This window comes from Falco punctatus (assembly GCF_963210335.1).
Source record: "Falco punctatus genome assembly, chromosome: 4".
Lineage (NCBI taxonomy): Eukaryota > Metazoa > Chordata > Aves > Falconiformes > Falconidae > Falco > Falco punctatus.
The window spans coordinates 9,314,734-9,342,003 of NC_137583.1; the positions used below are offsets into that span (position 1 = coordinate 9,314,734).

The 27,270-nt window shown below is 35.7% G+C and overlaps 1 protein-coding gene across 1 annotated transcript in view; it reads left to right on the forward strand.

The window, feature by feature from the left end:
* Window positions 1-27,270, forward strand: part of CACNA2D3 (calcium voltage-gated channel auxiliary subunit alpha2delta 3) — a 492,915-nt gene that overhangs the window by 355,645 nt on the left and 110,000 nt on the right. Inside the window, exons 18-27 of the mRNA XM_080385033.1 lie at window positions 7,815-7,898; window positions 13,904-13,975; window positions 14,208-14,269; window positions 16,139-16,206; window positions 18,029-18,074; window positions 18,230-18,354; window positions 19,133-19,226; window positions 20,892-20,987; window positions 22,317-22,438; window positions 23,013-23,093. Coding sequence (XP_080241159.1) covers window positions 7,815-7,898; window positions 13,904-13,975; window positions 14,208-14,269; window positions 16,139-16,206; window positions 18,029-18,074; window positions 18,230-18,354; window positions 19,133-19,226; window positions 20,892-20,987; window positions 22,317-22,438; window positions 23,013-23,093 — 850 coding nt within the window. The remainder of the gene's footprint in view (window positions 1-7,814; window positions 7,899-13,903; window positions 13,976-14,207; window positions 14,270-16,138; window positions 16,207-18,028; window positions 18,075-18,229; window positions 18,355-19,132; window positions 19,227-20,891; window positions 20,988-22,316; window positions 22,439-23,012; window positions 23,094-27,270) is intronic.

Below are 27,270 nucleotides of genomic sequence, written 5' to 3' on the forward strand. Positions count from 1 at the left end.
GCCAAAGAAATGAGTTTACTGAATGTAAAGGAAAAAGGAATAAACAAGCGATATATACTTTTTACATCCAAGTAAAAATCCCACTATATTAATCGTGGCTGATTGCTCATTACTGTAACTGTCACTGTGTAGTCTGTTAAATGTTGATGCCAGAGAAAAACTGCTTTCTTAGGGAAGTGTAGTGGGATTACAGAGAAATTAAGGAATGCCACTGAAAGATTAGTGTCTGCCATAGTCACAGATCGACACCTTTGTGAATCTTATCTAGCGTTAGGGGGTTATACTGTTGCCTCTCAGCCCAAATATTCGTGTGGTTTTCAATGAATAATAAATAGCAATGCTGCTCGTAGATTTTGTGAAGTCTGTGGCTTTTTTGATTTGTAGTTGGCAATAGAATTTGTATTTTTGTTCAGGGAGCAATGAGAGACTTTGTTTTCAATGATTATTAGGTTAATTTAGGGTAGAATACTTGAAGTTCCTGATCAAGGAGCTCAAGTTCCTTAATCAAAGGAAGTACGCATTTAAAGACAAATGCATATGCTATGGAATAAAATTGCAACTTTTATTCAGTTTCTACCTTTTTTTTCAATAAGTGTAAGATTAAGAATGTGTTATGAGTTGCAAATCAATCTAATGACATCCATGATGACTAAGAATTTTGTAATATTTCTGAATTTGAATCAAAATCGTCTCTCTCTCTGAGAAGACCAAGGTATACATTTGTACCTTCAGTATAAGATCTGGAAGGCTAGTAACGGTGATTTTTTGACTGGCTGTACGTGAATGCTCTTTTTATCACTGTAAAGCAATTAAATTGCTATGTTGCTTTCTATAAAATGATGTGCATGCTTATCTAATTTGATCAGTCTTAACGGAGAATGTTACACACAGAAATCAAAGCCTGTGTATACATCACAATACCCTCACCAAAATATATTGGTGGTTTAGCTGCCTGAGCAAGTTACCATTTTAAACTTAGAATGTTGACTGTCACGATATATCGTATTAAGCTAAAGGACCTGGAGTATATTTAAAGATTGCTAGATCAGTGTTAAGTCTTTTGTAGCTGTAAATTCTGGGAAAATTTGTTTCTCCTAATATAGAAAAACGGAGAAATCCAAGTCTCAGGGGAAACATTAATGCCCCACTTAAGCAGCGTTAGCCTTTCATAAGCAACAAATCTCATTTCTCTCTGGGGAGTCCCGCTTGGAACGTAAGATAACCTACACTTACCCTTGGTTTATTCAGTGACTCCATAAAACTCTACAGCTGTAGCTGACAGCAGAATATTTAAATGATTTGAACAGTGTAAATGCCTCACGTTCATTTAAATAACTGAAGAATTCAATCACTTCAATGCCAATGATTATTCCTATTGGAGTTTACATTTCAAAAAGGACAGCCCATCTGAATCCCTGTGAGAGCATTAAATTGCTATCTAATTAGAAATGCAAAATTACATATATTTAAAAGATAATTAAAGGTTTGAAGGCTGTTGAATAACTGGTTGTACATATAAATGAATCACTGAAAATTTGTTAGCAATATGTGAAGCTTTCTTTTATTCTTTGCTTTTCAGCTTTGAAGTTAGGTATAACTGAGCTCATGGGTTTAAGTCTGGTAGTATTAAGATAAAGGCAGATGTTTTTAATTATTTCTACTCAAACCCCAAATAATTATAAGCAGCTGCCAGTTTTACATAATCCCAAATGATAAGGTCCTGAGAATGCAAATAAAATCCTAAACAGAGGGGTTGGTTTTTTTCAGTGGAGTAAATCACATACACGTCGCATTGCTAATCAACTGCAATCCACCTGAAAATGTGAGCTCAGCTGATGTACTCTGTCTAGTCTGTAGGTGTGTGACTTAAAGCTGGTTTTTGTATTTGCTTTTACCTCACCCTGCATATTTCCATTTTTTGTTTCATCAACTTAAACATCACTGCACCATTTGTAATGCAAACACGTTATGAGTGGAAGTAGACAGAGTAATTTAAATACACGTGGCATGAGAATTATTTTCTTCTATTACTTTGCTAGAGGGTTCTTCTGCATACATGGGACATCTAACTTCCTACTTTTTCTCTGCTTGGAAACTTAGAATTGCATTATTCTCTTTTCCCTAGCAAATGACATGGCTCCTGTTGTTGGGTTTTCTCTGCCATATTCCTGCAAATTTTATAGTGTGGCAGTTTCTCACTGCCATCTGGCATGAAAAAATTAGTCAAAAAAAAATCCGTTTACTGCCAACCATAACCTGGGAACTTCTGGATTGACATCTTAAATAATAGGCTTGTCATGAAAGTCTCTCTTTGTAAAGGGAAGTTGTTCTTCCTATTTTCCTAAGAGAATAAATTTGTTAGCTTTCTATTTTTTTAATTTTTTTTAAATACTAAAATAGAAATCAACTTTGGTTTGGGCTGGGCACCTGTTCTACAAATGCAAGATTAAGTACAGGTCAAGAAAAGATCATTTGAGGCCACAAACTAGATGCATATTGTGAAAAAGAAGTATCACAAAAGACAAATTAGGATCATGTGAGCAGGAGAAAAAAATCCACATGAAATAAAGAGCTTAAAAGCAAAGCAATAGGGATTTACATTGGGGTAGGATACTGCTTCACATGTATCCCCCGGCAGAATGTTCTGCGGCTGTGTAATGTGTGGTGAACAAAAGCTCAGTCACTGTGGGTGAAGTTACATAAACAGGTGAAGCAGCAAAAGGAATTTTTCACTACTGTTTTGGTTTTCCTGTTGTTTTCTTTTTTTAAATGTCAGAGTACGAATCAGTCTATTGAAGCGATCTCTTGCCCGATCTTCTCACGACCTTCCACTATATTTTCCATTATCTTGTCTTTGTCCCATAGTATTTAAACTCTAAGCATTTTATGATAGAGCTATTGTTTTATTAATGGACTACTGTTGAAGGACTTAATCCATATTTTACAAACTCAGCAATTTGGAATTATTACAACCCTTGCTGAAAAGCAGGAAGTAAGTGCCCCCTCCCCCTCCTTTCTGTGCACGTTTACATAGAGAGTGGCACGGCTCTTTTTGGGAGAAGTGCCTGGCTCAGGGACATGCTCCCCTTTGCAGCCATGGAAGGAAGCAGCAGTATGCTCCTGCAAAGAGCAGAGGACACTCTTGAAGGACTGCTGGCAGAAACAGATGATTCCGCTCCTAAAGTTGGTGTAAAGGAGCTTTAGCCTTTCACAGTCACCTCCGTAAGGGACAGTGTGACTCAGCAGCAGTTTATGCCAGGATGGATAGCTGGTAAAGGTCTCACCATCAGCCATGAAGTTGACCAGTACAGTCTGGTTCAATGCAGTTTCCATTTGAACAGTTGCAGTCTTTGCATTATGTCAATCACAGCTACACTAGACAAGAAATAAGTGGTAACATTAGTGTCCAGAATCTTAGTGAAGGGAGGTAGCTGAATAACTGGCTAGACTGGGGAATTGCAATAATGACAGTGTATTCAGTCTGTGTCTCTTTATTTAAAACTATATGGAAAGCGTGTAATTTTAGTTAATGATGTTTGTCCTCCGATATTTATTCACTCATCCTTTCCTATCAAACTTCGTAGACAAGATAACCTTTACAGGATAGCTTAATGTAAGTTACAGTTACAATGCAATTGTATTGTGTATTTAATTATGTAGAATTCAAGCTTAGCAAACCTTATTTGCATATGTTCAAATTTGTCTCCTCTAAATAAAAAAAAAATATTGGGATAATTATCATATTCTGTTTAGATTAATACATTATCCCAATTTTGAAGTACTAATCCAAAAAGATGAAACTTAATCAATTGATGCTATATTTTAAGATTGGAGGAGTTTTTTTAGTTTCCAGTTCTTTACTTCTGTACATAGGACAGTAGTCTGGCAAGGAAGAGCTTTCCCTTGACATAATTGTTACCTCAAGCTTTTGGCTGAGGTAAATTTTCTTGCTATAATGTTTTCTCACAGATGATTCTACAAGTGTGGCTAAACAATTTCACTAAAATCTATTGATACTTCCAAGGCTGCTATCACAGCAACTTACTCTCTCCTACCTCCCCATTATCCAGATGGAGCACGTCTGAGAAATTCCAATCACCTTAGACCCAAGGCTTGCAGCTGTTAAGATGTAGCTTGCTCCCTCAGTGATCGGGTTGCTACATTCTGACTTTAGAAACACGTGGCTGGTCATATTCAATGCAGATGGTTTGGGACTGCTCGTGTAAAAAAAAAAAAAAAAAAATCAAAGCAAAGAGTTTAATAATGGCACATGTAAATGATTGTATACAGGCTGGTGAAAAAATGTGATTCAGTCTTTAAACAGTATACATCACGCGTTGTTTGAATCATCCGGTGCTATAAGAGTTTGGCCAAGCCTCAAATAAAAGACACTGAGTAAGATAAAACTCATTCTGATTACCAAACAAAATCATTTCCTGTGTTCTTTCCACAAACAAAAATTTGTTGGATCTATCATGTAGTTTTGAGCAGACTAAAAGATGCTTGTATTGCAGTCCAGATATTTTAAAATTTTCAGTATCTTTTTTTTTTTTTTTTTTCTTTCCCCTCCAGGGTCTAACTACTAGATGATTTCACCACACATTTTATACTGGTCAAAGTAGATTAACAGCACAGAGTTTAAATGTAACTCTTTTCCTCATGCACTTAAATCAGAGTAATTTGGTAGAGCTCTTAGTTTCTGTCTTTCCCAGTGGGTCCCTTAATAATTTGTTTCAGCGCTTTATAGTAATGTCGCAGATGGGTTTGGCTTCAGCCATCAATCAGTATTTTATACTTCACCCAGGAGTCTCAGAGATAAAAAGTTAGGTTAGGTTTGCTACCAGAGAAAAAGATATAGATGAATGTCACTTTTTAAAGTTAATAAATTGCTTCTATGTCCGTGAATAACTTTTTCTAAGACATTAGTTAAGTGGTCAAACTAGAAAGAGGCCAGTTAAACAGCAGTGTTATGAAGTAACATAACTTGGTCTATTTGCATTTATGTTTTAGGCCCTAGTTACAGATGCATGAAGATAGGTAAATTTACTGCTAGGAATAAGGTAATATCTTCATTAAGATTAAATTTGTAAGCAAAGTTACCCGGATACACAAATAATTGCTATTTTTTGGTATCCTGTCCTTGCTTGAAGTTGGCTTCTGTTTTCTCTGCCATCCCTTTCTGAATAACATAAATCTGTTCTTCACTTACTGAATTACTGTGCAGGCAATTAAACAGTAGCCCCTGAAATATAAGAGCTGGGTGAGGGGCTTGGCATCTCAATACTTTATTAGTTCCTGTCCTAAATGTGTTGAAAAACTGCACTTTCAGTTCCTTCAAGTGCTTATAGGCCCTTTCCCTTGCTCGAGTGTTGGGATTTTGTCTTTGTTTCTGCTTATTTGATTTTTTAAGACACGAATCTTCCAATTCTGGCTTTGCTGCAGAACTTTGAATGTTTTATCCAGCTTCTCATTTGATTACTTTTGGGTTTCATTTTTGTTCTTTGAGTGCAAAGTGTGGAAGCTATATGATAAAAATAAATGCAAACCCCATAATCAATATGATGCAAATGGTTCGCCTTATGTTTGAAGCCTCCTTCTGCTGTCAGACACACAAGATCAACTCCTGTTGTCATAAGTAAGGATTTGCACATGTGTCTGAGAATGCAGTATAGCCCAGAAGCTCTTCAACATCTGTGAGTAAGGATGTAATTAAACATTGGAACCAGTACAAGAGCTGTTTGCTCTACTCAAATGATCACAGCTAACTTTTATGTAACACTTTTCAGCTCTTGGTATTTCAGAGCTTGACTAGCCATTTCTATTCTAGAATGACTAAATCAGAACAAAGATTCGCTTGGTTAATTGGTGCAGCCACAGAGAGTAGACATAATTACTCCTTGTAAAGATTAAAGATAATATTGATATAGCTGCAGCCATAATGAAAGGCTTGCAAAACATAGCTACGAAAATCAAGCCCTGCTAATGAACTGGACTTTATCCTCTCATATTTTATTCTTGTGAGATTTAAGTACATTGGCTGCAAATTTTGTTCCTCAGTATTTGGGTATAGTCATCTCTTTCGCTATCAGAGCTGTCACATAGCAAGAATTAATTGTAGAGCTGAGCTGCAGTCTAGTGTATAAGCATGTGCTGAAAGCAGAAATTCTTTACATCTCTCTATCCATCTGTTGAATAGCATTAGCCAGAAGTAGATAACCTTGTTGTTTCAAGAATGGCGGCTTCTAGCAGAGGGGCAAGAAAAGTACTCTTCAATAGAATCTGCCCAAACTCTCAGATGTTAGTCTAAGGCTTACGCCAACAGAGTTGCTAGGATTTTTTTGTTATTCAAAAGAAGGAATGAGAATTAACTCAGGATTTCTCCCACTTAGTTTCCCGAAAGAATCATCTGTAGAAATAATTGGAGTATTCAAGGTGTTATGAGCCAAAATGAAGGAGGCTCAGCGAAGCCTGCGCTAGAAAAAACTTTTCAGTGTTACCACTATCTCGAAATCTCATTGTGACTATGATTTAGTAGTCAATATTTTTAAAAGTTTGTTGTTTTTCAGGAGGATTTTGTCATGCCTAGTTTTAAATACTCTGGTCTACAAAAGCAACTGTGGACTTCAGATAAAAATCTTTTAATTTGGAGAGGAAAAAGTCAGGATGGGAATAACCTTAATGCTCAGAGAGCAAGTTTTTTCTTTGGCTGCTCTAGTCTCTCTGTAATCTGCAGAATATGATTGAAAGTTCCTGCACCACTGGCCCCAGTGATGAATTGGCTGTCTCAAACACTGACAGATTTGGTTTATGGTATAGCTGGTCCTGCCCTGCGGGAGGAGAATCAGCTGTATATACTGCCTTACAAAGTACATTTTCTGTCCTTCTATGATACTGTTGTTGGGAAGTCACAATAACAATCTGGCGATTTTTCACAGTATCCCAATGTCTTCTGTCATACTTCCTAGAAAGACTTGTGGTTTTCCCTCCCACTTATATGCATTGTAACAGATAAAAGACCAGATTTCACATTACGCTGATCCTCTCCCAATTTTTTTTCCAGATATATTATTGTATTTTTTCTTAACCAGTTAGGTTCTTTATTCACAGTTTTTTTTCTAAATATATTTTTCTTCCATCAAGCAAGGATTTTGTTTATACTAGTTAGGCTCTCTGATTTTGAATGTTCAGCAGAGGGCAGAATTTCCTACGTAATAAACACCTCGGTGTCAAATCAATTTGTCACTAGAATGTTTATTTTAAATGTGTGATTTACAGTGTAAGAGTGACTAGTGACAAAACCTATAAATTATCATTATTAGTACATTACTTTTTTCCCCATGAAGTCATAGATAAAATGGAGTGTCAGCAAATGTTAACACCATACTTCTCAAGACTTGCACCTTATCTTGTTTAAAAGAGTAATGGGTAAACATTTTGTTGATAAGATTATAGTAAATATAACTTCCTGTACAGCTGAAAGAGGTAGTATGAGACGTTTAACATAAACTACAAGATCAATGTCTCACATATTTTCCATATGGGGAGAAGAAGGTACAACTGCTGTTTGACTTCCCAGTGTGTCCATCAAGAAAAGCGATGTATCGTGGCAAGAGGTTATGTACATAACCATGTAGGTTTTTAGTTCACAGACATTTATGCAGTAATATGGTGCACTTTGTGTGAATTAAGCTATCTACTTTTATACCTATCACATACAATCAGCACACATCCAGCAATTTTTTAAATATTCTAATACAAAATCTGTGTTCAAATAAAATGGGATTTGCTAAATATTTCACCTGTTTTTATGCCAGTATGAAGAGGGGAAGAAACGAAGGAAGCCCAACTACAGTAGTGTGGATCTTTCTGAGGTCGAGTGGGAAGACAGAGATGATGTGGTAAGTGATGTGTTTCAAAACCCTGTCAGAAGATTGTTGCATCCCACTACTGTATCTGGAAACTGTGTGAATAGTCATGAGAGAGGCCACCTGACCACTCTCAGGAAGGGAAGGACAATAGCCCCTTTTACTTAATTCAGATTTCTGTAACTGTTGCGTATTGATTCTTTCTTACCTATGCACATACCACAAAGACAGAGTTTTTGTATCTTCACTAAAATCACCCTTGCATTCTCCATGCATCCCATTGTGTATTTTTGCTGGATAGCCAATAAAGTGCTAGAGAAGGGAATTAGAATATCTCTTTAGAGCTGGCCCAGACAACCCCTGAAACTCAGAAATTAAGGAATGAGTTTAACTTCTCTCCAGGAGATCTCTCTTTCCTTAATGGCGCAGTAATGAGAGTTGTTTTCTTTAATGTACAAAATCAAAAAAACATCAGAAGAATAAACAAAATTGGATTCTTTGACCTCTGTTCAGAGTAGGGATTCACTCCAGACTCCTAATTTCAGACATATGGGTAGCTGCAGAAGCATGTCTTCTATGTCTATCAGCTGTTATGCACAGTTAAACTCATTTTTCAGTGCTCCATCTACTCTGTCGTTCACTCTTTATCTTATTATTTCTTACCTTGCAGGCTTAGCCTTTTCTGCAGTACTGTATCAAAAGCTTTCCTTATGTCCATGGCTTAACCTTTGCCTGGTCTTTCTGTTACTTCCTCAATAAATCTGATTTGTTAGGCATGATTCGTTTTGTGTGAATCTCTGCTGACTGTCCTTAATTAAATCGTAACTTTCCAGGTGTTCCCCTTTCTGTCCTGTAATTTAGTTTTTCCCATAAGTTCCCTACTGACAAAGTCACGACTGCATGTCTGTATTTTTCATAGATGTCTCCTCATTCCCTTCTCAAATATCAGTACTATGTTAGCTTCTATCAAGTCCCTCATACCTCTACTTTTCCAGAGAAGTTTTGAATATATGCACTAAAGGTTTCCATGTTTACTTTGTCATGTCCTTCTGAAATCTGAGATGGATCACGTACGGCTGCCCCTGGAGTCTTGTCAGTCTTCAGATGTACTAATTTCTTGATCCCTGTTCTGACATAAGTCTGTATTTTCTTTCTCCCTTGCAAAATATATATCTTGCATTCCTCCCTCTCTCCACCCCCTTTGTTAATAGAGAAACAGTTCATTTATGTTTTAAGCAATGTCTGTTCATCAAGTGATAGATTATCCTCAACCCCTCTTAGGAGGCTATCTTACTTCCTTATTTAGTTTTGTGTTGGAGTGCACTCTCAAACTTTTTTCTAAAGTTTTACATATAGCTTTGTGCAGTTTTCTATGCAGGCACTATTTAAGGCTTGCTCATTGGATTTTCATACGCTGTAGCCGCCTTCTGCAATCTTGGTAATCACATTGACTTCATGTTTTACACCTTGGCTTTTCTCTTATCTTTGATCACTTATTACTCAACCAGTTCCTCTGCAAATGACCTTTCAAAATTTCCTCTCTCCTTTCAAATGTTATTGCTGTAGTTAGGCGCAGCCTTGAACCTTCATAATTTTTTTCTTATTTTTTATCTTTGGGAGGGTTTTTATTTGTTTTATTTCTTGCAATAATTTATCTGCTTAATATTTACACGTTTAATCATTTTTAATCTTATCTTAGTAGAAATTCAGTGTTTCAACAAGTTTTATTTATAATTGAGATTCTATCTGAATACACAGGAAAGCAAAAAGTCCAGACTCAGCTCACTCTAAGCATTTCCTTTGCTTGAAACCCTTAAGATCAGCCACTTTTTCTGAAAATTTCTAGCAAAAATTGAGTTGTGTCTATCCAAAGGGTGCAAAAAAAATTTACTTTACATTTTGAATGAAAGGTACATACATATATTTTATCTCTTTCCCTTTCGCCTAAAAAATAGTTTGTTAAAAATTATTTTGTAAAGGTGACATAGAAACAAGCAACCTTTCCATTTTCTTCATCTTTTGAAGGAGAAAAGAAGTTAATCTACATTAAAAATAGGACTAAATTGAGCATTACATTTGTAGAAAAGATCCAGGTCTCTTGCCCTAGATGTAAGAGTAGAGAAATAGATAAAGTGTAAGTTAAATTGATTTTGATATTTAATGCATAATAGAAAAAACCTGGATGTTCTGTTGTAGCTTTGGACCAGCAGTAAACAAAATGTTTAGTACTCCTGTAATACAGGTGTCTTGTAGTAAATTCCTTGAATGATCCCTGTCTATCAATGTTAATAATTCACAAATGCACATGTGAAAAAACAAGCATGCTTTGATAAATAATCCCCCAATAAACAGGTTTTGTAAAACAGCCTACACGTCTGCTATTTGATGACTAGTGACCAAGTGTTATCTGAAAAAATAGGTTAAATATTGTAGAAAAATGTATTAACATTCCAAATGTTGTCCTAATACTTTGACAAGGCCACACACAAGTGGAGACCTACATGCAAATATGTAAATAGGAAAAAATGCAATGTCAAACAAATAATATTTTTACAGCTATTTTTACAAATAAGCCTGGTATATCATTACAAGTTTTTCTGTGTTGTGTCAAATAATATGTAAGTCAGTTATGCTGTGTTACTAAGGCCTTCAGAGGGGCTGGTGGTTAGAATACTAATAGCAGAAAAAAAGAGGAGATGTGAAATACAGTAATGGAGCTACAGGCAGAGTCATTATTAGCATTAAAGCTAGAATGACAATGGAATTTGAAGGAAGTTCTGTAGATTATTGTCATGAAATCCATCTCTTTATGCAATTTTTCTGATGTGAGGATCCAAATGAGTGTCCAAAAACTGTGTGTTATCTTTGTTGTTCTTTTGTAATAAGTAATTCCTTAATATTGTTACTTTTGAGTGAAAATGGTAAATATTGTGTAGGAGACTTAAAACTGTGTTAGGTAACTTATTGCTAAGAGTTACATCTAGCTCTGCTTCACCCAAGACCTTGGATTTTATGTTCTTGATTTTCTCCAAGCTTGGGTAGTAAAGCATTGGTTGCTCAACTGTAGAGGGAAAGAATTAATGTATTCATATAGCTGCTTTTAATAACATAGACTACTACTGGTATTCTTTTCTCCCATGAAACTCTTACGTGGAAGCTGATTAAGACTTTTTCTTACTTTTTACCACATCAATTTAATGGTTTCATAGTTTTCTAAAACTATAGAATGATCTCATACTATAGCAGTGAAACTCGGCTGTTAGCAATTGGTTGGAAGACATTTGGTGGAAAGAGTAATAATGCATACTACTCTGAAGAGGTTTCTCTGGTCATTCAGCAAGGAAAAGGTGACAGAACTAAGGTTAGAATTTTTTCACCATGAAATAAATTGGTGTAAATATATATTCATCAGTTCATTTTCCAGGTTAACAGTACCTGCTATCTTGCTGCATTTTATTAGCAATAGAAATCTTGGCATCAGCTTACAAACTAACAGTGTCTTCCAGCAAAGTTTGGGGAATATGCAGCACCAAAGACAAGAAGCTTCAATTTGGACAGAAACCTTTTTCTCATTAGCTCCTTAAAATTCTTATATTTATAATTTCTAGCTGAATGAAATATTTTTTTCCATATAAAAAAGACCATGAATGAATGTTCTGGGGCTTGAAGCCAACTGAGGCAGTGCTTATTTTATGCATTTTAGGGGGGAGATGAAACTGCAGAAGAGCCGAGAAACCAGATTACAAAGCCAAGAAATGTAATCATGGCAAGCAAAAAAAAAAAAAAAAAAAAGACGAAAAGTAAAACTCTCAATCCCATATGCAGACTTGATCTTAAACACTACCGAGGGTTTGGAGGCCCTTTTAGTAAATCTATGACTTGCCTGAGGCTTGTGGGAGGAATGGGTCTTAGACAGTTGCAGGCACCAATAGGAGAAAAATGAAAACCATGTTAAAGATAAATGGAACTGTTCTGTGAATGTTAGAAAGTAGATGGTTAATTAAGACCAGCTCTCCAAGTCCAAAACCACAAAACTTAAAATGGGAAACTATTTCCAGAATTGCCTATTATGTATTGTTAAAAAAAAAATCTACAGTAAAATATATGCTTTATTTTATACATGCCTCCAGCTAAAAATTATTCTTTTACACTCACTGACAGAAGAGTTAGACTGTTAATTCAAATCTAGATGCCCTAGAATTAAATTTAAAGAGCTGCAAAGTTTGCAGTTTTTGATAGGTCAGCCATGCTCAACTTGTTCATGAGAATAAAACCAGACATTTTACTGGCAAGTTTGATCATTCTCACTTCACTCCACACTCAGAAAGCCAGCAGAGTGCATTGATATGACTATCTTCACAATTTTTCATTAAAATCTGACTGAATTTCCCAATCTGGCATGAGGTACTAGAGAACAGGAGATATATATTCAGCAAGAAAACTATGTCCAAAATTGTGTTCAGATAGATAAGCAATAGAAAAGAGATAAAAATGCTTATTTTGTCAATATTATTCTGCATTTTAAATAACCCCGAAGAGGGAGTGTGAACTGATTAGTGATGACAGAGTGTGAATTGATTAGCGATAGTGGGATTTTCCTATTGTAATGAAAATTACTGCTGCAGAAAACGTAGAGGTGCTCTTTACCACAATAAGCCAGAGGTTGCTTCTTCCATTAGTAAATCTAATAGCATCCAAATAAAATATCTCCATATGCAGACGGTGTAACTCCTAAACAGGAGCTTTTTTATTTCTTCCCTAAAGTCCAGAACTGATAGATAGGCAAATTCAAAACGCCTGAGGATTTCTCAAAAACCATGTCTTGTCATTCTTCAGTTTCAGCTCAGAGACCCTGCCACCAGGACAGTGTGTGTGCATTGTCAGGGACACTGCATGTTGTTTTGGCTTATAGATCTAGAGGACAGTTGTTGGTTTTTTTTTACTCTTCATCATCATGGCATGTTCACCTAAGAAAGCAACTGTGTGGGCTGGTGTGCTCTGGAGGAAAGCTCCTTATTCCTAGGGAGCAAACAGGTGTGCGAAGGGAAGATTTTTTTAGAGGTGATGGGTAAGGGACTTTGCAGCACTGATTTGGAAGCATTGCAGCTCATGGAGAGGCTAGAATAAAGTTACTGAAAAGCAGTGTTTGTGGTAATCTAGAAAGTAACATATTTAGCTCTCAAGGAAGCAGGTAAATCATTGCGTATAAACCCTTTCTCGTTTATTTTCTGTTTTCCCTAGCTGCATTGGGGTTTTGGTTTATGCAATAATGAGACCTGCTTTTGAAGGGGATTTAAAACATCTTTTGGATGACTTTAAGGGGGAGAGCTCCAGGCCAATTCTTAAAGCCGTGACTGACCTAGGGCTTCTATTAGAGAAAATTTATTACCTTGCAAGGGGTGCCTGGACATCAATGGACAACCAGAGGGAAACACAGAGTACTGCATCTGTGTGTTCCCATTGAAATAGGTTAGTGATCAAACGAGCTGTCATTCTTCTGCTAGTTCTAATTTCTGATGCAGTTTCTGGTGCTAGTTTAGAATGCAGCCCAACACAGAACAGCAAGCAGAAGCAGAATGAATAGTGTAGGGAAAGTGGGGCTTTCTTTTTTTTTCCACTTTGTTATCATATGTATAATTGTTGATGTATCTAAACACTAAACCCTGGTCTAACTTCAGTTAAATCCAGCCGGGAACATAGTCCTTATCTTCCTGTGCCGTAGTCAGTTACACTGTTTATCACACAGAGTAAGATCCAGATTGCTACTCAGAGAGCTATTTTACTATGAAGGATGCTGAAAGCTCCTATCTTACGTATGTCAGCAACTTCCCTACAGTTGTGTGGCAGGAGTCTCGGCCTATGCAGTTGAAAATAAAATCTGTAAGGGCATTGTTCAGCATATAGTAGAACTACTGAAAATGAAGAAACGAAGAAAATTCAGTACTATTTAGGCCAAATGAGTGTAGCAGAGACCTCAGAGTTCAAAGAATTACAGAAAATGAAAATAAAGGATTTGACACACATTTCCTTCATTTCAGCTCCGAAACGCAATGGTGAATCGGAAAACCGGGAAATTCTCCATGGAAGTGAAGAAGACAGTGGACAAAGGGGTAAAATGTATAAAATATTATTCCAATGGTATAAAGCAAGCAGTTCATTTTTTCAACAATTTTTAAGGTTCCATAAATAAGATTCACTGCAGTATATATATTTTTTTTACTCACTGAATGTAAACATTGCTTGTAATTTTATCAATGACTAACCACTTGATCTTTTATATATTTCTTATAGCAAACTAACTTCTTCTCCCCTCCCCTTCTGACTTTCTTGCTCTGCATCTAGAAGCGGGTATTGGTGATGACAAATGACTACTATTATACAGACATCAAGGGTACTCCATTCAGGTAGAGCTGACCATAATAAATGGACATTTCATCAGACTCATTGGATTTGCATTTATACATAGATTGTGAACTCATTAAAAGCTCATCAGCAAAATCTGACAATGAAATATCCCTGGACAATGCTGAAAATAGCAAGGAAAAGGAGCCTACCAGCATTCCTTTCAGCATTTCCAGAGATGGAAAGTTTGTGCAAGCTCACACAGGCAAACTCACAGTGTTTGTCATGGCTTACGTTTCATTAAAAAAAATATTCAGTTGAGGTTTACATTGAACGAAAGGCTTTTGCAAGTACTTGGAGAGCTATAAATACTGTAATCCATTTAAGTAACTACATATTGAGCCTCATTTTGATTTTTTTCCACAACAAAAATGTAATGTAAAATGAGATAGTATTTCATTTCCAATTTGAGGTTTGGATATTTTTTTTCTCTGAACTACCTTCAGTGTATTTGTATAACTAAAACTGAGTAAGTCAGCCATGTTATTTTGGCATGCATCTTAAGAGGAAAAAAAAAAAAAAAGAGAGAGAGACAGGAAGTCACTTTTAAAATGCTGATACTTGAATTAGAAATAATCCATTAATAAGAGAATACTAACTGTACCTTATGCTTAAAGCAGGAGGCTGATAGTTGCAACACTCAATTGAAATTTTCTTCAATGGAACCATTTCACAGAACTTGAGCTACATTTCCACATAGAGAAAATATAGACATGTTTCTCTGATCTCTAAAATGTTCTTGTTAAAATTTACATATGGATGGTAAAACTTGGTGTGTTTTTTGTTTTGGTTTTTTTTTTTTAGGGGGGGGGTTGTTTTTCGGTTTGGTTTTTTGGGGGTTGTTTTTCTGTGGCACTGTCATTCATAGCCTGTTTAGTAAACAGATACGGGGCTACATATATTCATGCAGGGCAATTTCTGATTCTTAGGACAGAAATATATTAGGAAACGTGTCCTGTGTTTTTCAGCATGGTCTGTATGCAGTTTTGATGGTTAGGAGTATAGATTCAGGAAGACAACAGGGACCACATTTATTAAAACGTACACTCTAGTGCCAAAGAGGTTTACTGTTCATCCCATTTCCAGATTGACCTGTTGATTGTAGCAACTGATTGTGCTCTTGGAGTTGGTGTCTCTGCGTGTACTTAGTGTCATGCACTCTCAGTCTTATTTATTACTGGCAGGTTCCTAGCCTGATACGATCCCCTTGAATTAATGAATGCCAGAAGGTATTCTGTGTATGTATTCAATAGGAAGAGGTGTGGGATCCCCCAACCAGTTCATTAAACTTGAATAGTTTAAATGGTAGACTAAAAACCAAACCAAAAATGGGTATGTAACTGCTGAGAGTTTATAAAGCTGAAGTAAATGCAAAAAAAGTTAAACTAGCTAAAAATATGAATCACAGAAAAATTAGCCCAAGAGGAGTCATGATGCTGTTGTCACATAGGATTTTTTTTTCCTCTCAGTAGCTCCATTGGATCCCACACTTACATAGTTTCCCAACAGCTTAGTCTGATTTACAAAAGAATGTCCTCCATTGCAAGGCCATGGGCATGTTCAAGGCTCAGCTGAAGAGATCTCATGCTGGGTGAACAGCAGTGAGCTTAGAGGGGCTCGTTTATTATTTTGCCAGATAATAATGGTTTACTGCACCTCTAAGCACACATAAATACAGCCAATTTTTGCAGCCGCCTCAGAACTGAAACAACGTTGAAGCAGCTAGTTGAACAATAAATATGATCAGTGAGGGTCTGGAAACAAACAGTTTTAAAGTTAATCATAGTACATCAGCTGGATTTGTTAGAAATGAAAATGTCCGTTATTGTTTGCCTCACAGATTTCAAGGTCTGCTTTGTTTCTCTGCACAGTTTAGGTGTGGCTCTCTCTAGAGGACATGGAAAATATTTCTTCAGAGGGAATGTAACTGTAGAAGAAGGTAAGATACCTACCTTCTCATGTTGCTTACACAGTAGTTTTATTGTTGTTTTGGTAGACCTAAAGCTTGTATGTTCATCTGCAGATTCCATAAGGGAATTCTGTTTGGTTTTGTTTTTTTTTTTCCTTTGAAGATCTTTTACTTCATGGGATTTTTTCCTCATTTATATTAAGCATATTCAGACTGTTTGCAAATCTTCTTTAGGTGAGGATCATCTTCTGTCCTCCTCTCTCATTCCAGAGAATCACTCAGGGTCCAATGTTAATTATTTGTGGTGTTTTCTGAATGAAGTGACCACTAAGAGCACTGTAATGGCTATGACTGACTCCTTTTGTTCACAGACTATACATTATGAAATCTTTCAGAGCTATAACTACACTGTCTACAGGGAATTACATTTTGCATTTTTATAATAACAGTCAAAGTAACTAAGAGAAGAACTGTTCTTTCTTCATGGTTTTTCTTTTTGATAGCTCCACAATTAAAATGAGTGGAGTCAGCTCTGAGTGGTAATAAATTTGTTTGCAACAAGATAAAAAACAAAGGTTCCTGAAGATAGAGGGAATAGCAGAGGCATTTCAGAAGAGTGGAGAGCTGGTTAAGAACTTTCAGCAGTTGCTGAGCAAAAAAATGTTTCAATAGAGGAGTGCGTTCTGATTTTGTGCTTAAGTTTTCATTTCCAATTCTGCTTCTTGTTTTCTCAGTGATGTTAAACAAGATAGTTCATTTCTTCAGGTCTTTGTTCCTCAGCTATTTTGGGGCATGAATATGTTCCTGTACCCAGGAGAGATGTTAAAAGTACTTTACAGTTTGAGTCACTTGCACAGCAAATACATGTCTAGATAGAAAGAGAGCACAGCAGACTTGGAGCTGCTTGCTCTCCAAACTGTTCCCAACGTGCCTCTCACCTCTTTTCTTTAATCCAGCCATACATTCTCAGCCAGTCTGTCTGATATTTCCTCCTGGATGTATCACCAGAAACATTGACATACTCATAACTAACTCTTCCTTTTCTCCCGCTGTTACTTTCAGCGATTTTCTGTCTCCGACACCTCACTGTCCTCCCCGGGGACTATAACTACAGTCCTACTTTTGACTTCCCTGCTTTCCTTAATCACTGTAGCTCTGTCATTGTTTATCATGTACTTCAGGAGTTTAAACCTAGACCCTGCCCTCTGAACCCTGTTTGCTTATTGTTTATTGATAAGTGTTTTAAGAGTTTTTAAAATTTCCAAAGTACATTTTTATTGTGCTATATAACTAATGATACAATTCTTATTTACAGGCATTTGCATGACCTGTTAGTACAATAAACCTATTCTGAACAAACCCATAAATTGCTGTTTGTGTTCATGGGCTGTGTGCTTAGGTTTTGAGGGATTTGTCCTTTTAAAAGGTATTTCTTTTAAGAGGAAGAGAACAACTGTCATGAAATGAGAAATACCTATTTTAGCATGAAGAACTTTGCTAGCCAAATAGAGCAAGAGGTTACAAATAGGAGTCTGTTACCGTTGTGTATTTCTCTTCGCTCAAGTGTTCTTCTAAACTTCAAATTTATCATGCGAGTAATTTGTATAAGTTAAACATATCAGCACAAAAAAAAAATAAAATTTTGTACCTTTTCAGTTTTAGATCTGATTTTGTTGGCTTTTGACAATTTGTTAGACTCTAAAGTGTATTCGAACATAGTTTACTGTGATTTATTACATTGTGGTAATAATGCACTTTCCAAGAAGGAAGGGTTTATGTTATGGAGTGTATGTAAATAACCATCTGTTACCCAGACTGCTCCCTAAATAACCCATTATTATTCCTGTTACAGGTTTGCATGATTTAGAACACCCTGATGTATCTTTAGCAGATGAATGGTAAGCCTTAAACAAAGCATGAAATTGGTGTCTGCTACCCTTCTTGGTTTCATGTTGTGTTTGTGCTTGCTGAACCCAATTCTTTATGTTCAAAGACAAAAAGAGATCATTCTTATATGTATTAACATTTTAATGTTTTCACAACTTGTTCACAGGTCCTATTGCAACACTGACTTACATCCTGAACACCGTCAAATGACTCAGTTAGAAGCAATTAAACGCTACCTCACAGGAAAAGAGCCATTGCTCCAATGCAAGTATTTTGTTAAATATACATGTTGTGGGTTTTACTCCAGTTAAAAACTGTTGTACTGTACCTTCTACAAAATGCAAAGCTACTTAGTTTAACCAGTGATAATTGAAAGAGGATTGCTTGGCTGATGTTACTTTGGAATTTCACTGGTTTTGAGCCTTTTCCAGGTTCAATAAAGACATTGACAATACAAATTGCTGGCTTTTATGGTAAACAATATGCCACAACTAAACATTCAAGTTCCTGTTCAGATGGTGTAGCTACACTATGGAATATTATCGCTCCATCTGGTTTTATAAGTTAAACAGTATAGGTCTGAATCTATCCTTGGATCAGGCCTCTAAAGAATATGCCAGATATTCCATGAGTGTTTTAGGGAGAATATGTATGCAATTAACATCTCTGAACTGCAAAGCAGGATAAAAAATATTCCAATGGATAAGTGCATACTTTGTCTATTTGCAGAAATGTGGAACTTTTGTGATGGTTAGTAGACCTAATTGTTTTAACCTTATGTTGTGTGCAAGTGTGAACGTTAGATAATATGTACATGAATGCATTATGTCAAGGAAAGAATATTTTTTTGTTTTTAAACTAAAATTGTTAGTGCAATGAAACGATATATGAAAAACTGCATTGTGATCAAACACGATGTAATATTACATAGTAAATGCTTAATAGCGCAAGAAGTTTGAATGCATATCACAGATAAAATATAGTACAGTGAAAAAATTATTGTTTAGTCATCTAAAAATAATTCTTTCTCTATGCATGCATGTTAACTGATTTTAATATATTGTAATAGGTGATAAGGAATTGATCCAGGAAGTTCTGTTTGATGCAGTCGTGAGTGCACCAATTGAAGCTTATTGGACCAGTCTAGCATTAAATAAATCAGAGTAAGCAAGCTTTGTGTCAGTCATTATGTGTCAGTCATGGGTGAATTTTTATGTTGGTGAATTGGTGGAATACCTATCAAATCCTAATATGCATGAAAACATTACATTAACCATTTGATCCTAAATACCACTGATTTTGAATTCAGTGTTAAGTGTTTATGTTGCTGTATACAACATGATGATTAATTCTTAGGTTACCCAATCTTCACAATATAACCAATGAAATTGTATACTAACTGCAACTTACAGTTCTGACTACTTCTAACAAACAGTTTAGAGAACCTGCGAAATTTAATGCAAAATTTACCAGAATTGTTGATGGAACTGGTAATTTGTCTCGGAACGGATTATATACAGAAAAACTTGCACTGATAAAACAAATAATTTATTTAATCCTTTTGTTTGTTTGTTTTCCAGAACTAACTGGGATCTAGGTTTCTTTTACAGATAATCAGATTAGCTGTTCTTTTTTAGAGTTTATATGTTTTACTTAATTCATTTATGCTATGATGTACTAAGGTGTTAAGTAAGATGTTATATATATTAAAGAAAACAGGTCTTAAGATTTGCAGTTTGCATGAAATGCTGTGGTTGAAAGACAATTCTGGAGATTATCCTGATTAGAGCTCACTAAATTTAAACCATTTTTAAAAAGTTGAATGAATAAATATATTGCTGTAAAACACATACTTGTACTGAAGGAGTAAAATCAGTGTGGTAGGAATTAATGCATCATGCTAAGGATTATCCAGTCTCTTAGAAGATAAGAAATTGTTGCAGGCTAATATGCTTAGACATTGATGAATTTATATATAGACATAAGGTTCCTTGGAATCCTCATGCACAATGAAATAACAGATCCAGTAAACAGAAGGAAGAAGCTGCAGTGAAATGCAAGCAGGAGACTTTTGATCCCCTTTCATATTGTGACTTACATTAATGAGACAGGACATTTATTAAAGGATGAAGTATGAGACAGCAAGATGGCTAAGGCTGTGGTCCCTGGTTTTGTGGTAATATGTCTGAAGTTCTTGTAGCCATACAAGAACTAGTCTTAAAGTAGCTAGCTTGGTACTGATAACAGTGCAGCACCAGATTTCACCCTGAGCTGCATGCCACAATTTTTTTTTTTTTTTTTTTTGCAAGGTCTAGAGGCTAAAGCCTATCCTGATGGCAGCTAAATTTGACCCTGACCTAGCTGTATGAGATCTAGCTTAGGTTTGGCTTGATTGGTCAACAGTCACACCTATGACTTGAAGCATAGATGTACCACAGAAGTGCTGAATGTACTGGGAGCAATATCTGGAGCTCCTGCCAGTCCTGAATCGCTGGGTGCCAGTGTTTATTAAATAGTTGGTATATAGCTATGCCACACCTTTATATTCTATGGCTTCCATAAAATACCTTGCCACAAATCCTACCAAATTTACTGTCTTTGACTTTTAGTGACTCTTGGTCTGAATAAAATTTCTACTTCATATGTTTTTCAAAACCTACGTGACTTTAACTGCATTTAACACAAAAAGAAGTAAGGGATAAGGGAAATATACTTAAAATAATCTTTCTCAAAAATGTGTACACTTCTACTTTCTTTGACCAGTAATATCGCTTTATCTGTTTACTGTCCGGAAACTTTATCTTTGCTTGTGTTCTGCTCTATTTCAGAAACTCTGACAAGGGAGTGGAAGTTGCCTTCCTTGGAACACGGACTGGACTATCTCGTATCAACCTGTTTGTGGGTCCAGAACAGCTTACTAATCAGTAAGTAACAAAGCTATGTTTGGCAGCCACATGAGAAAAGAAGAAAAAAAAATGTTTATTTTTAGGAAGCCCATCTGCTGTTTCTTCCAGGGTTTTACACTGGCTCACTTGAAACACGTAGAACAAGTTAGAAAGATTTTAGAGGATGCCTTAGATGCTTTCTTCAACTGGAACATTTGGGATAATGAGCTATTTTACACCTGTAGCCCATACATTTACTTTCCCCCCACTCCCTTGGAGTTAGCATCACATCTTTATATTCTTCAGAGCAGAATTATGAATATGCTTCATCTGCAGATAATGAAGTTTAGTTTGGGATTGTTTGTCGGTTTTGGTTTTTTTTACTGTCTCATCTGAAAACAAGATCTGTAGGTTTTTTCAGGGTTTTTACATCATTTTCATGGAAGATTTTTTGGTGTTGAAATAAAGCCAAGTGACAGAAGTGGGCTGGGTGAAAGTAATCAGGAGATCTCACCATTCAAGAGTTTCTTATTTTGCTTAGAGAAGATGTAATCTAGTGGAGGTATATGTTTCTTAAAATGGAGAGCTATAAAATAGTCTCAAAATTAATGACCTTTTCAGACAGCAGTTTGATAGTGTCAGGCAAATCTGTATGCACTATGAATGTAAGAGAAAATCTGCATGTGATGTTTATGATAAACTAAGTTTCTTGAATATAAAATTATATGTTGTTTATCTGACCACAAAATATTGTTGTAGTGTGAGTGGCCTGACAGGTGAGATCATCAGTACTACAGTTTGCTACTGTCAGACAGCAAACCAGTCGCACGAAGACCATGCTTGCTCTTTTCCCTGACACAACCCCCTCTGTCAACATTCCCTGAGAATATTGATGAATAAAGTATGTAGTTGTCCACTACCACCCCTTACATATTATTTGGAAAGTAAGCTGTTAAATTACGTTTTTGCATTACTTGAGTAAATGCCAGTGGCAGCAAACTACCAAATCTCCAGTGCCTTTTCCACTTTGTACAGTTCACAGTTCTTGCATTGTGCTGAAGAGAAAAAGGGTTTTTAGACTAAGCATTTTTATTTGTACACATCACTGCAATGTTTTTAGTGATACTTAGAGGCACTATTTTTTTTAGTACTTTTTCCATCCTTCACAAGAAAAGCAGTTGCGAGTGTCTCACAACCAATTATTAGGGGCTAAAGATGACCCTTTTGTTGAACAAATGGTATTAGAAAATTTGTCCAAATCCATTTTCTTTCCCAAAAGATTGCATTTTTTCCCCCTTGACTTTCAAAGCTAGATACCATTTTGTGTTACACAAATAAAAGTATTTTCTTTCTCTCTTCTTTCTCAAGAGATTTCCTGACCGCTGAAGATAAGGAGAACATTTTTAATGCTGACCATTTTCCACTCTGGTACAGGAGAGCTGCCGAGCAAATACCTGGGAGCTTTGTCTATTCAATCCCATTTAGTACAGGTTAGTATAGTTTTGTCATTCTCTAAATGCTGAGCCATGTATGATGCTGAAAGGAATTCAAATATGTCAGTACCAAATAGGCTCTGTAGCCAATCTGAAATGTTCACCTAAAAAATGCATGGAAATTTACTGGTCCTTTGAACAGCTGCATTTTTTACAGGTCTCCAAGTGAAACCCCAATATGTGGTATAACAGGTTTCATTTAATATTTGCACAGGCTGAACTCACAGCCTAGTATTTTAAGCAAAACAAGTCTAACAGAGCAAGTGTCCACATTAATGAGAAGCCCTATCAGTTGTCACCTTTGTTGCCACTTTTAGTGGAGAAGGCAAAAATTGATTACAATTTTGGTGTTTTAAGCTCATTGTCAGGATGCTGGGGAATTTTGAAACGACAGTGCCTGTATGTTCTGCACATACATAGAATGTGATGTTAGCTGTCTTATTTTCTAAGCACTAAATCCATATGGACTGTGATTTCAAACCAAGGGAAAAAAGCTCAAATTCTTCATTCCGCAATATGTTATTTCAATTTGGTTGTTTTTGTTTTTGTTTTTCCTTAATACACCCTGCAGAAACTGCAAACAAAAGCAACGTAGTGACAGCCAGTACCGCTATTCAACTTCTGGATGACAGAAAATCTCCAGTTGTTGCAGGTAAAATTATATTTTATTTCTTTTGTTCATTTTTTTTATTTTTAAGCCGTTCCTCACTTTGTCTTTTGGGTTAGCAGAAATTTAACATAGGAATATCATCTTTTAAGAAGAGAGGAGGAAGGAAAGATGCCATTGCACCTATAAGATACAATTGAATGACAGCACAGAGAACACTTAATGCCACCTCTCCCTAAGAACTCGATCCTTTATTATTTGACTTTCTAAGCTCCCTGTGAGCTATGGAGTTTGACTTAATGGAAATAACCAATATGAGTGAAGCATTTTTAGTAGACGCAACTCTATATTATCTTAAATCAGAATATATTATAGAAAGAAAAAGGAAATAGAAGAAATGACTAGTTGATGTACAAAGGTTCCACCCAGTGTTCAGGCTTGAAAATCCTGTCCTAGAACAAATGATGAAGTGGTCATTTTGTCTAGATTATCAGAAATGTGATTTCATCAGAGCATATAAATTGAATAACAAAGCTCTGCAGTGTATCAGCCAAGATTATAACAGTACCTAAAGACTAAAAGGTCTGACGACTACAGATTAGAGGTAAACTATACAGATTTAAAAAATAGAGTAATTGATTTTTAAATTGTTGGATATTCCTCACTCAAGTTCAGATGCTATTCTGAACAGTTTTCTCTAGTTCCCGATGGTTACAGACTTTGAAGAGGGAATTAATTTAGGGAAGTCTTATGGTTTATTATGCCAGAAACCAAGCTGTCTTATCTCAGGGAAATTTAGGTACCTACCGCACAAAGCAAGAACCATCCTGTTTTTCTCGTATTTAAAATATGATTGAAAAGACAGCAAGATACAGTGAATAGAATCCTGAAAGAGCAAGAATGTGCCAGATAATTGACAAATCTCTAATCCGTTTCCTCAAACAGAATATCTCCTCTGATAATAATAGATTTTATAATGTCAATAGGAAAGCACCCTTCTGACTCCAGCTTGCATGAATACATTCTTCACAACTTACTGAACTCTTCCAAAATATAACAGGAAACCCTAATTATGACTTCATACTCCTGTTAGAACAGCTTTTCTTAACTAATGTAAATTTAGATATCTGCAAATTGCTGAAGATGTAATTTTGAGTTTTCACTGTACAATGAAGAAGGTTGACATGTTATTTCTAGAATGCTCCATCATTTGGCATTAACAAAATGCTCACTGTGCAGTTTACCGTCATATGTAAAATGCGTAAAGTTAATAGGCCTCCTAAAAGTTATTCTTTCCTCACTAGTGTTTGCAATATAGTGTTGGCTTCAAGAAGTTATTGCACATAACCAACTCTAATACTGTGTCAACAAGCTTTGGGGATTTGTTTGTAGTAATTGTAAAAGAGAGAGGCAGATATCACTTTCATTTCTCAAATAATTATGTTTAATATTGAATTAAAAATTACTTGGATTTTCTGTCTAAAATAAAGACAGGGTCTTCAAAGCTTTTTAATACCAAAGATTTCCATGATATCTATATATGTGTAATGCCATGAAAAACACAAGCAGTGTGTTTACATTCTGAAGCACATCATTGATTTTTTTTACTTTTATTTCTGTAAAGTGTGCACTAGATGTTTTTCAGTATGAAGCATTTTTAAGAATTTGCTTTGAATACCATTTCACTTCTCTCTTTTATGGTTGCCTGCTTTCAAGTTTATTTGGTTGGGCTTTGTTTGTTTGGTGTTTGTTTTTTTTTAATGGAGGTTTTGGGGGGTGGAGGGTGGGTCTTTTTGGATGTGTGCAAACTGTCTTCCATGAAGGTATCACTCAGCTGCAGCCATTCAGAGACAAAAAAGTAAATGTATTATTTTTGTCCTCTTTAAGTTGGAGATCATTAATGCAAGCTGTCAGTCCTACTTTTTCCATCAGAAAAGTTTCAACAATGCACCCAGCGTCTAGTTTAATTTTCAGGTTTTGCTATAAGGTTGACAATATTCTGTTGTAAGCAAAATGTATTTGGAGGCAGAAGCTTGAGCAGTGGTAAATGAGAGAAGTCTGAAGATTTTATTAACCAGTCTTGGGAGACTAAAGTAGGATTACGGGTAACGTTTTCAAATACCTACATCTAGGTTAATTTTTTTTAAAGTGTCTCATTTTAATTTGTGTGAAGTAAATATTCCTCATCTATATTTGGTCTGAGTGGATTACAGAAAGCAGCAGGATGGGATACATGTTTCATGTAAAATCACTCTCTTCCCTAGAAGGATTTAACTGAAAATAAAGCTGTGCCAGAATGTTCTTCATTGCAGATCACACCAGGAGTTTAAAACTGGCAAAGGGAAACTAGAACATTGTTATAAAGTGGAAACATGAATTAGACCTGCCAACAAGGGGAAGAAAAGGAACAAACCCAACTTGTAGTACAAAATCTGCAGTCTCTTCTATTTTCTATTCTTTGTAAAAGTTTGTTTGTTTGTTTGTTTTAATTCTGTTTTGTTTGTTTGTTTGTTTTATTGTTTTTAGCCAATTTAGTGTAGATTTAGCAAATGTACACTAAGGCTTATTGCAAGTAGGGAAGACTCAAACTCTTTAATATAGGTAGAAAATCCTAAAATCAATGAGTCTCCAGACATACTATAGAGAACTTGTGTCACTGCTGCTGTTTCACCATCTGTACCTACTAATAACCAGTTCACTGTCAGTATGTTTACTTACTGACAAAAAAAAAGTCTTTTCTTTTTCCCCTCCTGCCTCTTTTAATTGGGTGGTTTTGTTTGTTTGTTTGTTTTTCTTAAATTAATGCAAATTTCTATAGAAAGTGTGGAAGGAAATAAGTAATATGTAAGTGTAGCAGCATCATATTTATTATTGGCTACACAGAGATCTATTTATCTGCAGGAGAGAAAGCGAGAATAGTACTGAATGCAGGGTTTTTTTAGATTTAAACACATTTATGCTCAAAATTTCTTTTTCTTAGTGTTGTCTAGGACCACATCTCCTATATAAAATTTACACTGAAATGTTAAGTTTCTTCAAACAGTCTGTATTACAATGTGAAGGAGAATAAATATGATGGATTTTTATTTTTTATTCTTCCCAATATGATCTAAAAATTGTAGAATCACTCTAATCTTGAAATACTAGGAGAGTCATGTAAGATCAGTATTCTTTTTGGTGGCCAAGATGAAGTCAGTCAATATAGGATATCTGAATTCAGGTAGCAATGTAGCTATTAAAAATTGAGCCAATGTAAGACCGAACCATCTCTTCTGATGCTCGTGTGAAAGGCAGTACAGTTCATGCTAACTGCTGATATAATTCAGCATTACAGTCTTGTATTCTTTGGTATTGCATGATGACTGAACTCATTTCAGGCCCTTTATTGAATCTCTACTTTCACGCAATGAATGTCAGGGCATCTGGGTAAGTGCAGCATAGGATTTCTACATGTTATGTGCACGCTTCTTTTTATTTCCTTTTTTTTTTTTTTTTTTTTGAGGAAACGTGATGGTTTTATCATTATGCTTTTGTTTAAAATTAATTTTTAAAGATACTGCTCACCTAGACAGTTCTAGGCAAGAGATGAGGACAGAAGCAAGCAAAGGGAAGTCATCACGGAGTAAAGCAGGCTCTAAAAAACTGAAAAAAGTTTCTCTTGAGATTTAGATAGAGTGTGTACTTGAACCTTCATATATGTACTTCCATATAGATGCATTTTAGCTCAAAAGCTACAGTACAATAGAAGACCTTAAAAGCCCTTTGTGTTGAAAGAAGTATTGCTGTTCACAAAACCCATGAAAATTAGCCCCTTGGGATATTTAATTAAAGATTACAGAGCTCACATAGTCTTTTTAGGGCAAAAATGTATTAAAGAACACTGAAGAAAATATCTGATGAAAATTATCAAGAGTTCTTAACTTTTCTTCACAGAACAAGCAGAAGCTGGAATTTCAAGCCTTACTGAAAAAGTCCATAGCAGGGCTTAGTAAAAAGCTCTGGACACCTAGTGAGAAGAATGAAGGACTAAATCATACACAGGCATAGTCTTTAGTCTCATAGTCATTTGAAATTTAGAGTTTGAACAAGATGAGAAGAAATAGTCCATTTTTGTTTAATACAAGGCTGCTTAAAAAATTAAGTACAAATTTTTCTTAATTCTTCTGTGCCTATTTTTGTGCAGACTAGTTATATACATCAATTGCTGAGGTTGTAATTGACC